Source organism: Somniosus microcephalus, chromosome 12 (assembly GCF_052327205.1).
Source record: "Somniosus microcephalus isolate GS21.2 chromosome 12, FLI_Smic_1.0, whole genome shotgun sequence".
Classification (NCBI taxonomy): Eukaryota; Metazoa; Chordata; class Chondrichthyes; order Squaliformes; family Somniosidae; genus Somniosus; species Somniosus microcephalus.
In genome coordinates, this window is record NC_140998.1 from 165,691,511 (window position 1) to 165,705,933 (window position 14,423).

Below are 14,423 nucleotides of genomic sequence, written 5' to 3' on the forward strand. Positions count from 1 at the left end.
CCTCCTCCTCTCACCCTCTCCTCCTCTCCTCACTCTCCTCTCTCACTCCTCTCCTCCTCTCCCCCTCTCCTCCTCTCCCCCCCTCTCCTCCTCCTCACCCCTCCTCTCCTCCTCCTCCCCCCTCCTCCTCCTCCTCCCCTCTCCTCCTCCTCCTCTCCCCCCTCTCCTCCTCCTCCTCTCACCCCTCTCCTCCTCCTCCTCTCCCCCTCCTCCTCCTCCTCCTCCTCTCCCCCCCTCCTCCTCCTCCTCCTCCTCTCCCCCCCCCTCCTCCTCCTCCTCCTCTCCCCCCCCTCCTCCTCCTCCCCCTCTCCCCCCCTCCTCCTCCTCCTCCTCCTCTCCCCCCCCCTCCCTCCTCCTCCTCTCCCCCCCCTCCTCCTCCTCCCCCCTCTCCCCCCTCCTCCTCCCTCTCCCCCTCTCCCTCCTCCTCCTCTCCTCCTCCTCCTCCTCTCCCCCTCCTCCTCTCCCTCCTCCTCCTCCTCTCCTCCTCCTCCTCCTCTCCCTCTCCTCCCTTCCCTCCTCTCCTCCCTTCCTTCCCTCCTCCTCCTCCCTCTCCGCCTCCTCCTCCCTTCTCCGCCTCTCTTCCCTCCTCCTCCGCCTCTCTTCCCCTCCTCCTCCTCCTCCTCTCGCCTCTCCTCTTCTCCTCCTCTCCTCTCCCCTGATCTTCAGTCCACCGCATCAAAGCCTGAACTGATGCGACTTCCGGTCGAGCGGCCCTTGGCCGCATCACTGGCCCCCGGGACAGCCCAGCCCAGGCCGGGACCCGCAGCCAGTGTCTGAAGCGGCAGCCGGCGCTCTCGCTGAAAGCAGCAGTGAAGGATGTTGGAGGTGGAACAGAAACCCATGTCAGCAGTCGGGGTTTGAAATTCACTCAGGGCTCCAGGTCAGGCAGCGATTGGATTTGTGGAGCTTTTCTCGCTCTGTTAATGCCCCAGGACCTGGAGCAGTTTGTGCAGATCTCACGTTCACTGTCCGCTTTGAGTATGAAGCTTTTACTGCCCCTGCTTGTTGTGCAGATGGTGGCATTAGTCACAGCCTCCTCAGTAAGTACAGAATTACCGATCTGTTTTATTAAATGTGTGTATTTCTGCTGCATATCATTGCAGTTAACTCGGCATTTCAAGTGAATGAGACACTTGGTTAAAGGGAGGGGTTGTTAGATTTCAACGTTCATGTATTGTCACTGTTGGGAGCTGTTTGCAATGGGGAAAGGTGCGAGTTAATTAAAATACTGCGAATGGTTAAATGTGAATTACTGGAGGTTAGTTCAAGAGATTACTGCGTGATGTGGCTCAGAGGCTGAGGATAGCAGGGGAGTGATGTTAGTTATTGAGTAGAGCCAGCGGTGGGAATACTCTGCGAGCTCAGTACTCCCTGTAGTTTCACTAAAAGTGAATGTAATGGGACAACTACTCCCAGAGAGTCCCTGCTCGAACCAGGGACCTTGAACAAGGAGTCCTCCCCCCGGCCCAGCTCTTGTGCACTGGTCGGGCGAGTGCAAGGTGTGAGAGCTCCGGTGTTTATCTTTGCACAAACACACACTTTGCAGCTGTGTGGTTAGTGGCTGATTTTTTATGGTTTACAGGTCAAACCCACGTCGCCTTCGTGCATTAGTCTTTTGGCAAGCTTCTATTACCATGTTTTTGATCGAGTAAATTAAAGGGGCAGTGTCTGCGTGGATACGAAATTGGCTAAGGGACAGAAAGCAGAGAGCAGTGGTGAACGGTTGTTTTTCAGACCGGAGGGAAGTATACAGTGGTGTCCCCAGGGGTGGGTGTTGGGACCACTGCCCTTTTTGAGATATATTAATGACCTGGACCTGGGTCTACAGGACATAATTTCAAAGTTTGCAGATAACATGATCCTCGGAAATGTAGTAGACAGTGAGGAAGATAATAACAGACTTCAGGAGGACACAGACAGGCTGGTGAAATGGGCAGATACATGGCGGATGAAATTTAACACCGAGAAGTGTGAAGTGATTCATTTTGGTAGGAAGAATGAGGAGAGGCAATATAAACTAAAGGGTACAATTTTAAAGGGGGTGCAGGAACAGAGAGACCCGGGGGTGTACGTACACAAATCGGTGAAGGTGGCAGGACAAGTTGAGAAGGCTGTTAAAAAAGCATACGGGATCCTTGGCTTTATTAAGAGGAATAGAGTACAAAAGCAAAGTCAAACCTTTATAAATCACTGGTTAGACCCCAGCTGGAGTATTGTGTCCAAGAGGGCGCAGAGGAGATTTACTAGAATGGTACCAGGGATGAAAGACTTCAGTTATGTGGAGAGACTGGAGAAGCTGGGGTTGTTCTCCTTAGAGCAGAGAAGGTTAAGGGGGGGATTTAATAGAGGTGTTCAAAATCAGGAGGGGTTTTGTTAGAGTAAATAAGGAGAACCTATTTCCACTGGCAGGAGGGTCAGTAACCAGAGGAGACAGATTTAAGATCATTGGCAAAAGAACCAGAGGCGAGAGGAGGAGAATTTTTTTTAATGCAATAAGTTGTTGTGATCTGGAACACTCTGCCTGAAAGGGTGGTGGAAGCAGATTCAATAGTAACTTTCGAAAGGTAATTGGCTTTATACTTGAAAAAGAACGTTTTGCAGGGTTCTGGGAAAGAGCGGGGAAGTGGAAGTATGTTAGGGCTATAGTTGGAAGGGTAGGAGGGACCAACATCCCCAGGGAGAGGGTGAACAAGAGCAGGTTTCCAAGGCAAGAAAAGGTGGACTGCAAACAAGCGAGATTGCAGACATTATAAAGGCCAGGGCTAAATTCAGAAGCACATATCTGAGGGACAGTGGGAAAGGTACTATCGGGACCCGAGGTCTTATTGGAAGCTGGAGAATGAAGTATGGGACAAGCCTGGCAAGGATGAAACTTAATGTTGAGCCTAATGCTAAAATAGCAGCAGATCCTTCACTAAAATCATTGAGATTAGTGTTGGAGGAGAGTTATCCAAAATGAATAGCTTCCTCTTTAGTTGAGCTTGCAACTATACAAACAGGGTGGAAAGAAGGATTCAGAGAACCTGCAAGAGGCTTTGGCAAGGGACCAGATAGAGTGATTGCTGGAGGGCAGCAAGATCTCAGTCAATGCTTCTTTTCAATAAAGTTGCATTTGACAACTCGAAGGGTTGGTTTAAAGGTTACACTGTAGGAACGGAGGTTCCTATCAAAAAGACTGAGTTTGACTCGGACAATTAAAACAATGAACTTTAATGAAACGAAACAAGTTTAAACTGGAAACTGCTAGAACATATCAATTACAGGTCTATTCTTGAGGGCTCCACGAAGACTGATCCTCTGGTCAGAAGACTGACGTCATGACGTCATCATGTTCTTCCTGCCATTGGGGCATCACGTGACTAACGGCATGACGTCATCACGTTGAAACCGTGCTGTAAAGGTAACTAGACATTGTACAGTCAAACAGTGTAATTAAAGGTACAGGCACAGACAGTAACGACATTGCTGTTAAAGGAATTATGTACAACCGCTCGGAGTCCTTTGGTGGCTCCGCCACAACACACATTGAAAGTACGCTGCTTCAGGATGCTTCCCGATGATGAAGTCACCAGGTGCCATTTGTTATGAGGCCAGTGGAACAACAGGCAGTACCAGACCTGACCAAAGGGAAGAGTGAAATTCAAAACCTTCAGTGCAAAATACAATAACATCAAATACATCACTGACATAGGTGGAAGGATCAAAAGAGAGGAAAAAACAGCAAATAACTTTTCCAGTTGGCTGATATTGTGCCAAACAAGGTGAGTTTAGAGTTCGATTTTGGTATAGGGTCTTGTCCAGGAGGTCACTTATCTTCCTGAGGAGCCCAGCATTGATGCAGTGTAAAAGGTCGAGGAGTTCAGTTGAATGACTCAGCTGATCCTAGTTGGCTGATTTGCAAGTTATTGAAGATTATTCAGGATGTCAAGGACTCTGCTTGTGTGCTCACCCCACCAATAGGAGAGAGGCAGATCCATTGCTGATGGAGAATACTGAAGTTGCCAAGATTGATGATTCCAACAGAGGAGAAGTTTGAGTCTTGCTGTGGTGTTCTCCCACACTGCTGTTAGGGAGGGAGTTCCAGGATTTTGACCCAGCGACTATGAAGGATCGACGATATACTTCCAAGTCAGGATGGTGTGTGACCTGGAGGGGAACTTGGAGGTGGTGGTGTTCCCATGCGCTTGCTCCCCTTGTCCTTCTAGGTGGTGGAGGTCATGGGTTTTGGAGATGCTGTCGAAGAAGCCTTGGCGAGTTACTGCGTTGCATCTTATAGATGGTACACACTGCAACCACGGTATGCCGGTGGTGGAGGGAGTGAATGTTTAAGGTGGTGGGCTGCCGATCAAATGGACTGTTCCTGGTTGGTGTCGAGCTTCTTGAGTGTTGTTGGAGCTGCACTCATCCAGGCAAGTGGCGAGTATTCCATCACACTCCTGACTTGTGCCTTGTAGATGGTGGAGAGGCTTTGGGGAGTCAGGAGGTGAGACACTTGCTGCACAATACCCAGCCTCTGACCTGCTCTAGTAGCCACAGTATATATGTACCTGGCCCAGTTAAGTTTTTTGTTAATGGTAACAGTTCGGGCTCACTATGACTGATGACCCTAATCTTAAGTCAGTCGTAGCTACTGTCGAGACTGGAGGATTTATTTCCAGCCTGACTTTCATCTGGTTCTACTAACTCTCTTGCACTGTCTCTTAGCTTTCAGGGAAAGTTCCGCCCCCCCCCCCCCCCGAGAGGTGGAGCCTTTCTGTGCAGTATTATTTGGTCATTATCACATTGTGGGAGCTTGCTGTGTGCAAATTGGCTGCCACGTTTCCCACATTACAACAGTGACTCCACTTCAAAAGTACATCATTGACTGTAAAGCGCTTTGGGACGTCCGGTGGTCATGAAAGGCGCTATATAAATGCAGGTTTTTCTTTTATTACCTGAGGCATGATATTGAAATGTCTGCTTCCTGCTAGTAGGATTTTCAAGATGGTGGATAGAATACACTGGAAAGATGTCAAACCTTGTTTATCTGAACATGTTGGAGGTAACAAAGTATTGTCCCTATTTACAAACTAGAATAATGCTGATAGAAGCTAAATACTCACTGGTAATCCATTGAATACAGAATTCATCACACTCATAACTGGGGTCTATACAACTGACTTGGGGCAGTGATGATTCAGCCTGATCATTTGTGGGGTTTAATTTCCCTTGGCAGTGCGCTAGTTAAAATGTTTGGGTAAAATTCCTTTGTGTGCTATTTTTAATGTGGTTGTTAACGTATTTAAAATAAGTGGGTGACAATGTTAACCGTGGCTAAGTTGGTAGCACTCTCGCCTCCGAGTTCGAAGATCTCACTCTGAGTGGGTTGAAGTCCCACTCCACAGACTCGAGCACAAAATCCAGAATGACACTCCAGTGCAGTACTGAGGAAATGCTGCACTGTTGGAGGTGCCGTCTTTCGGGTGAGACGTTAAACTGAGATCCTGCCTGCCCTCTTGGGTGGACATAAAATATCCCGTGGCATTATTTGAAGAAGAGCAGGGAAGTTCTGCCCAGTGTCCTGGCCAATATTTCTCTCTCAACCAACATCACTAAGGAAGGATATAATTGCCTTAGAGGGGGTGCAGCGAAGGCTCACTAGGTTGGAGGAGAGATTGAGTAGAACAGGTCTATGCTCTCTGAAGTTTAGAAGAATGAGAGGTGATCTCATTGAAACATACAAGATTCTGAGGGGGATTGACAGGGCAGATGCTGAGAGGGTGTTTACCCTGGCTGGTGAGTCTAGAACTAGGGGGCATAATCTCAGGAAAAGGGGTCGTCCATTTAAGACTGTGATGAGGAGGAATTTCTTCACTCGGAGGGTTGTGAATCTTTGGAATTCTCTGCCCCAGAGGGCTGTGAATGCTGAGTCCTCGAGTATATTCAAGGCTGAGATAGATAGATTTTTGGACTCTAGGGGAATCAAGGGATATGGGGCTCGGGCGGGAAAGTAAAGTGGAGTTGAGGTTGAAGATCAGCCACGATCTTATTGAATGACGGAGCAGGCTCTAGGGGCCATATGCCCTACTCCTCCTATTTCTTATGTTCTTACTAAAACAAATTATTGTTGTTTCATTGCTGTTTATGGGATTTTGCTATGTGCACATTGGCTGCCATGTTTTCTACATTACAACAGTGACATTGGAATCAAAGATTGGCAGGCAAAACTGTAATCGAACAATGGGCTGCCTTTAAAGAGGAGATGGTTCAGATACAGTCAAGATACATTCCCACGAGGGGGAAAGGTGGTGCAACCAAAACCAGAGCTCCCTGGATGACGAACGATAGAGAGTAAGATGAAGCAGAAAAAGGGGGCGTATGACACATGTCGGGTTGAGAATACAAGTTAAAACCAGGCTGAATATAGAAAGTTCAGAGGGGAAGTGAAAAAGAAAATAAGAGGGGCAAAGAGAGACTATGAGAATAGATTGGCAGCTAATATAAAAAGGAATCGAAAAGTCTTCTATAGGCGTATAAGTAGTAAACGGGTAGTAAGAGGAGGGGTGGGGCCGATTAGGGACCAAAATGGAGACCTACACATGGAAGCAGTGGGCATGGCTGAGGTACTAAGTTAGTACTTTGCATCTGTTTTTACCAAGGAAGAAGATGCTGCCAAAGTCATAGTGAAAGAGGAGGTAGTTGCGATACTGGATGGGATAAAAATTGATAAAGAGTAAGTACTAGAAAGACTGGCTGTACTTAAAGTAGATAATTCACCAGGACCGGATGGGATGCATCCTAGGATGCTGAGGGAAGTAAAGGTGGAAATTGCGGAGGTACTGGCCATAATCTTCCATTCCTCCTTAGATATGGGGGTGGTGCCAGAGGACTGGAGAATTGCAAATGTTACACCCTTGTTCAAAAAAGGGGTAATGATAAACCCAGCAACTACAGGCCAGTCAGTTTAACCTCTGTAGTAGGGAAGCTTTTAGAATCCAGGAGAAAATTAACAGTCACTTGGACAACTGTGGATTAATTAAGGAAAGCCAGCACAGATTTGTTAAAGGCAAATCGTGTTTAACTAACTTGATTGAGTTTTTTGACGGTGAGAAGGTTGATGAGGGTAATGCAGTTGACGTAGTGTACATGGATTTCCAAAAGGCATTTGATAAAGTGCCACATAATAGGCTTGCCAGCAAAGTTGAAGCCCATGGAATAAAAGGGACAGTGGCAGCATGGATATAAAATTGGCTAAGTGACAGGAAACGGAGAGTAGTGGTGAACGGCTGTTTATCGGACTGGAGGAAGGTACACTGGTGTTCCCCAGGGATTGGTACTAGGACCACTGCTTTTCTTGATATATATTAATGACTTGGACTTGGGTATACAGGGCACAATTTCAAAATTTGCAGATGAGACAAAACTTGGAAGTATTGTGAACAGTGAGGGGGAGAGTGATAGACTGCAAGAGGACATAGACAGGCTGGTGGAATGGGCGGACACGTGGCAGATGAAATTTAATGCAGAAAAGTGCAAAGTGACACATTTTGGTAGAAGAATGAGGAGAGGAAATATAAACTAAAGGGTACAATCCTAAAGTGGGTGTATGAACAGAGAGACCTGGGGGTATATGTGCACAAATCGTTGAAGGTGACAGGGCAGGTTGAGAAAGTGGTTTTAAAAAAAAAAAAATGGGATCCTGGACTTCATAAATAGAGGCATAGAGTACAAAAGTAAGGAAGTTATGATGAACCTTTACGAAACACTGGTTCAGCCTCAACTGGGGTATTGCGCCCAATTCTAGGTACTGCACTTTAGGAAGGATGTGAAGGCCTTAGAGAGGGTGCAGAAAAGATTTACAACAATGGTTCCAGGGATGAGGGACTTCAGTTACGTGGATAGACTGAAGAAGCTGGGGTTGTTCTCCTGAGAGCAGAGAAGGTTGAGCGGAGATTTGATAGAGCTGCTCAAAAACATGAGTGGTCTGGACAGAGTAGATAGAGAGAAACTGTTACCATTGGCAGAAGGAACGAGAACCAGAGGACACAGATCTAAGGTGATTGGCAGAAGAACCAAAGGCGACATGAGGGAAAACTTTTTTACGCAGCGAGTGGTTAGGATCTGGAATGCACTTCCTGAGAGGGCAGTGGAGGCAGATTCAATTGTGGCTTTCAAAAGGGAATTGGATAAGTACCTGAAGGAAAACAATTTGTAGGACTGCGGGGAAAGGGCGGGGGAGTGGGACTAGCTGAAGTGCTCCTGCAGAGAGCTGGCACAGGCTCAATGGGCCAAATGGCGGCCTCCTGTGCTGTAACCATTCTATGATTCTGTGACTACACTCCAGTATTTCATTGGTTGTAAACCACTTTGGAACGTCTTGAGGTCATGAAAGACGCTGCATAAATGCAAGTCTTCCTTAAACTGGTTAATGACTGCACTAAAATACAACACAAAGTGAACTGTTAACCAATTACCTTCTGAGGAAGTTAAACCTCTAACTGGTTTACCAATTAGCATCCACCAATTCTGATACCTTTTCATTTTTTTAAATTGCACAGCTCTGCTAATTCCTTATGAAGTTGTGATGCTTTAAAGCTTACTATTTTTGACAAGTTGAGAGAGAAGTAAAATCAGCCTTCACTTGTAATGGAAAATTTACAAATTGAGTATGACATTTGGACTTTTGTTACGTCTAATATCAAGTACAAGCTGAACAATTTCAGCATTTAAATAGAAAGTGCATTCTCTAGCGACAGACTTCAGTCACAAACTATCTCAATTTTCCTGTTGATGCATGTGAATCCTTGATTTGTTTTAGCATCGCCTCGCCCACCCCCTTTTTAAGGTAGAATTTTGCACATCTTCCTGGCTGACAGCCCTTCAGATCTCCCTCGCTAAGGTGGTTGACCATCAAATCACGGATGGGATTGAGTGCTTCAGCTCTTGGTGCTGGCTGAATGCTGGGCTTGGAGCTGTTTTCATGCAGACTTCAGTGATAAGCTGATTTTGGGTGGGTCTTCCAAGATATTTTTAATAGTTGTATTGGTTCCAAGCACACACTGTGAACATTCCATTCCCCAGTAAATAGATTAAATGTCAAATGGTTTTCGAGAGCTAGATTGATGCAGTAACCAAGGCGGGTATAATTAGAAAATATTGCACGGCAAGAAATGATCCGTAAACTCAGCGGCTAATTTTAGTTCTACAGTACTTGCTGTTTTTCACAAAACATACCAGTTGCTGGGAGATGATACCTGGGCCTGTAATGATGGATGTTTCAGGATTTGTTGCATTAACTGTATGAGCTAACACAGGCTTAATACATTTAGCAGCTTGACAGCATGAGGATTGCTTACAGTTTGCAGAATAATTGTTTCAAAGTGTAAAATAGCTTTTTCTTTAGTAAAGTGAAGTATTTTGGTCATTGTCAGCCGTGGTTCAGTGGTAGCATTCTTGCCTCTGAGCCCACTCCAGAGACTTGAGCCCATAATCCAGGCTGACGTGCCAGTGCAGTGCTGAGGGAGTGCTGCACTGTCGGAGGTGCCGTCTTTCAGATGAGACATTAAACCGAGGCCCCATCTGCCCCCTCAGGTGGACGGAAAAGATCCCATGGCACTATTCAAAGAAGAGCAGGGGAGTTCTCCCTGGCATCCTGGCCAATATTTATCCCTTAATCAATATCATTAAAACAGATTTATTATCACATTGCTGTTTGTGGAACCTTGCTGTGCGCAAATTGGCAGCCACGTTTCCTACATTACAACAGTGACTAGACTTCAAACGTACTTCATTGGCTGTGAAGGGTTTTGGGACATTCTGAGGTCATGAAAGATGCTTTAGAAATGCAAGTTTTTCTTCTTTTTTCTCTTTCTTTCTCTTGCACTGACATGGGTGCAAGATGTTCAACAGTACTGTGGTGGACTGATGGGTATGAGGGGTAATAACTGGAGAGATGCTTTGGGTTAATGACCATGTCTTTGCTGATTCTCTGTTCCCTTGCATTGTCGGGTTCAGCAATAGCTCCTGGCAGTTTCCCTCCATTGAGATGATTGTTGTTGGATCTGGCCTGGTCCAGTTACTATTGGACCAGGTTGCTGTGTTTTGGTGGTTCTAATCTCACGCAAATGGTCAAGTTTTTTTCCCTTTTCTTCCCTCTTTCCCTCCTCTTCCCTGCTGTCCTGCAGTGATGATTCTTGCTGGGGTACTGTTTGACAGGCACTGGCCGTATCTTGGTTCTTGTGTCCAAGCGTCAACTCTTCATATGGGACCTAGCGTGAGTGTCCGAATGTGAGGAGGTTTCATGTATGAGCCAATCCTGATCTCACCTGACATCCACACTTCCCAGCAAGGATCATTAAATTCGGAGTGGGAACTCTGGATATAGTCCCATCCTGAGCCCAAAGGTGCCAAGGCTTGTTGTGGTGCCCCATGATATCATCTAACTCACGTGACAGTCACAAGTTGGAATCCTGTCCCCTCCTAACCCAGTGACATGGGGATCAGCCGACGCAGCACCCCACAACAACTTGCATTTATATAGCGCCTTTAACGTAGTAAAATGTCCCAAAAAGCGCTTCACAGGAACATAATCAGACAAAAACTGATGTGAGCCAAAGAAGGCGATATTAGGACAGGTGGCCTAAAGCTTGGTCAAAGAGGTAGGTTTTAAGGAGGAGAGAAAGGTGGCGAGGTTTAGGGAGGGAATTCCAGAGCTCCTGGCCCAGGCAGCTGAAGGCACGGTCAGGAGCTAATGTAGATCAGCGAACACAGACCAGGAATCTAACCTGGGTTCTATCCATATGGCTCAATTATAACCCCATTTTCAACAAGCCCATCGCGGAACTAACAAATGTAGATTTTACCCAACTTTATTTACAGCTAATTTGGACAAGGCTCATTAATTATGGCTTTTAATCTGTCAGCTCTTAGTCTAGGCTCACATATGAGAAATAAGGATCTGATTGAGGAACTGGGGGTGCTTTTTGCTCATGGGTCCATACCCCAGGAAGGAGTTAATGAGTTCAGGAGAGATGGGGGGAAATAAGCTTAATGTTTCAGCAGTAAACGGCAACTTGAGCTTCGCTTTAATTGTTGTACAGTACAATCCTCCAGCGATCCAATAGCTCTTTCGTATCAAGGTGAGCTATCGTATACTGAGCTAGGTTGGGGGTGCATAATTGGAAAAGGGAAATGCAGTAATTGCTGCTTTCAGTGTGGCCACTTAACAGTGGTATGGAAGTGAGGAAGGGATGATTAGAGGGTGTTGATCTAATACGCTTAGAGAAACCAGATTGGCGATGTTGCGCCAGGAATTAAAGTTAGGGTTAGGGTCTCAGTTTTACAGATTTCATTGTAGGAATGATGCTCAGAGCGCACTCAATGATACGAAGGCTGCGGGAGACCTTGTGTTACAGTTGCTGAACTCAAGTTACGGGGTGGCCAACCTTTGATTTCCTTATGATGGTCTTGCTTTTTAAGCTCCGCTAAAAGCCCAGTAGATCCACCTCATGACCCTTATTCCTAGTTTACATTTCCACCTCCAACCGCTCTTTCCTCTCAAGTCCTTGAATGTGTTGTCGCCTCCCAAATCCGTGCCCATCATTTCAGAAACTCCATGTTTGAATCACTCCAATCAGGTTTCTGCCCAGCCACAGTACTGAAACGGCTCTCATCAAAGTTACAAATGACGACCGTGGTGCACAATCCCTTCTCGACCTGTCTGCGGCCTTTGACATGGTTGACCACTCCATCTTCCTGCAGTGCCTCTCCTGCAACATCCAGCTCAGTGGAACTGCACTCACCTGGTTCCATTTGTATCTATCTAGTCATAACCAGAGAATCACCTGTAATGGCTTTTCTTCCCACTCCTCTGGAGTCCCTCAAGGATCTACCCTTGGCCCACTTCTATTTGTCAAAGACATGACACCACTCGGCGACATCATCCGAAAACACAGCATCAGTTTCCACATGTACGCTGACGACACCCAGCTCTACCTCACCACCACCTCTCTTCACCCTCCGCTGCCTCTGACATCTAGTATTAGATGAGCAGAAATTTCCTAAATATATCCCTAAATATTGGGAAGACCGAAGCCATTGTCTTCGGTCCCCACCACAAACTCCATTCTCTTGACTCCCGGTACAGCAACAAATTCTCATCCTTGGTTTTAATTCCCTCCATGGCCTCTCCCCTCCCTATCTCTGTAACCCCCTCCAACCCTACAGCCCTCTGAGATCTCTGTGCTCCTCCAATTCTGGCCTCTGGGGCATCCCTGATTTTAATCGTTCCACCATTGGTGGCTGTGCCTTCAGTTGCCTAGACTCTAAGCTGTAGAATACCCCCAAACCTCTCCACCTCTCCTCCTTTAAGATGCTCCTTAAAACCTACATCTTTGACCAAGCTTTTGGTCACCTGCCCTGATATCTCCTTATGTGGCTCGGTGTCAACTTCTTTTTGATAATCGCTCCTGTGAAGGGCCTCGGGACGGTTTACTACGTTAAAGGTGCTGTATAAATACTCACTTTGACTGCCGAGTTTCCTACATTACAACAGTGACCACACTTCAAAAGTACTGCATTGGCTGTAAAGCGCTTTGGGACGTCCTGAGGTCATAGAAATGCAACTCTTTCATAAAACCCTCCTGCCGTATCGGACTAATCCCACTATGGGCTGATTTAAAGATGGTTACGGCCATGGAAGCTATGTTCATGGCACGGCCTGTCAGGCTGTGAATCAGTCTGTGAATCCTCTCACTACTTCACACTGTTCTCCAAGGGAAGAGTGTGAAAATACCAAAACCACCACTACCAACATGCAACAATAAAGTGGAGAGACTGGGAGACTGGGCAGATATTGCCAAGTTCAGATTTGCTCGGAGAGTAAGCAAAGGTGAGCAGAGATTGTTCACAGTTCTGAACTTTTCTTTCCAGCGACAGGAGTTGATTGAGAATGTGAATGTCTGGTTGTCATTTTCTGCAGAAGCAAGTGGGAACAAAGAGAAACAGAGTCCTCATTTAAAATTAAAATTTTTGGCATCCAATATTCAACATTAGTACTCAATAGCAAGTCAGATTCAAAACCAGACAAGTGACGAGTCCAGGCAATGTTAACCCGCACCCAAACCTGACGACCACTGCACAAAACACAGAGAATTCATGAAGCCACCTCATTATGCAAATTACAGAAAGGAAGACAGGGTGGGAGTGATGACCGGGCCCAGACTTCACTCTCAATTCATTTTTACTCACTCTCTCTATTAGATTACTGCTCTATAGTCACTCTCCCTATTAGATTACCGCTCTATAGTCACTCTCTCTATTAGATTACCGCTCTATAATCTCTATTAGATTACCGCTCTATAATCACACTCTATTAGATTACCGCTCTATAATCTCTCTCTATTAGATTACCGCTCTATAATCACTCTCTATTAGATTACCGCTCTATAATCTCTATTAGATTACCGCTCTATAATCACTCTATTAGATTACCGCTCTATAATCTCTATTAGATTACCGTTCTATAATCACTCTCTATTAGATTACCGCTCTATAATCACTCTCTATTAGATTACCACTCTATAATCTCTCTCTATTAGATTACCGCTCTATAATCACTCTCTATTAGATTACCACTCTATAATCTCTATTAGATTACCACTCTATAATCTCTATTAGATTACCGCTCTATAGTCACTCTCCCTATTAGATTACCGCTCTATAATCACTCTCTATTAGATTACCGCTCTATAATCTCTATTAGATTACCGCTCTATAATCTCTATTAGATTACCGCTCTATAATCTCTATTAGATTACCGCTCTATAGTCACTCTCCCTATTAGATTACCACTCTATAATCTCTCTCTATTAGATTACCGCTCTATAATCACTCTCTATTAGATTACCACTCTATAATCTCTCTATTAGATTACCGCTCTATAATCTCTCTCTATTAGATTACCGCTCTATAATCACTCTCTATTAGATTACCACTCTATAATCTCTATTAGATTACCACTCTATAATCTCTATTAGATTACCGCTCTATAGTCACTCTCCCTATTAGATTACCGCTCTATAATCACTCTCTATTAGATTATGCTCTATAATCTCTCTATTAGATTACCGCTCTATAATCTCTATTAGATTACCGCTCTATAATCTCTATTAGATTACCGCTCTATAGTCACTCTCCCTATTAGATTACCGCTCTATAATCACTCTCTATTAGATTACCGCTCTATAATCTCTATTAGATTACCGCTCTATAATCTCTATTAGATTACCGCTCTATAATCTCTATTAGATTACCGCTCTATAGTCACTCTCCCTATTAGATTACCACTCTATAATCTCTCTCTATTAGATTACCGCTCTATAATCACTCTCTATTAGATTACCACTCTATAATCTCTCTATTAGATTACCGCTCTATAATCTCTC

General features: G+C 45.3%; 1 protein-coding gene across 1 annotated transcript in view; it reads left to right on the top strand.

Moving 5' to 3' along the window:
• The first annotated feature begins 636 nt into the window (after positions 1-636).
• The window catches only part of paplna (papilin a, proteoglycan-like sulfated glycoprotein), a 216,004-nt gene continuing 202,217 nt past the window's right edge, over positions 637-14,423 (top strand). Inside the window, exon 1 of the mRNA XM_086002352.1 lies at positions 637-1,040. Within this exon, the coding sequence (XP_085858478.1) occupies positions 924-1,040 (117 nt within the window). The 5' untranslated portion in view covers positions 637-923. The remainder of the gene's footprint in view (positions 1,041-14,423) is intronic.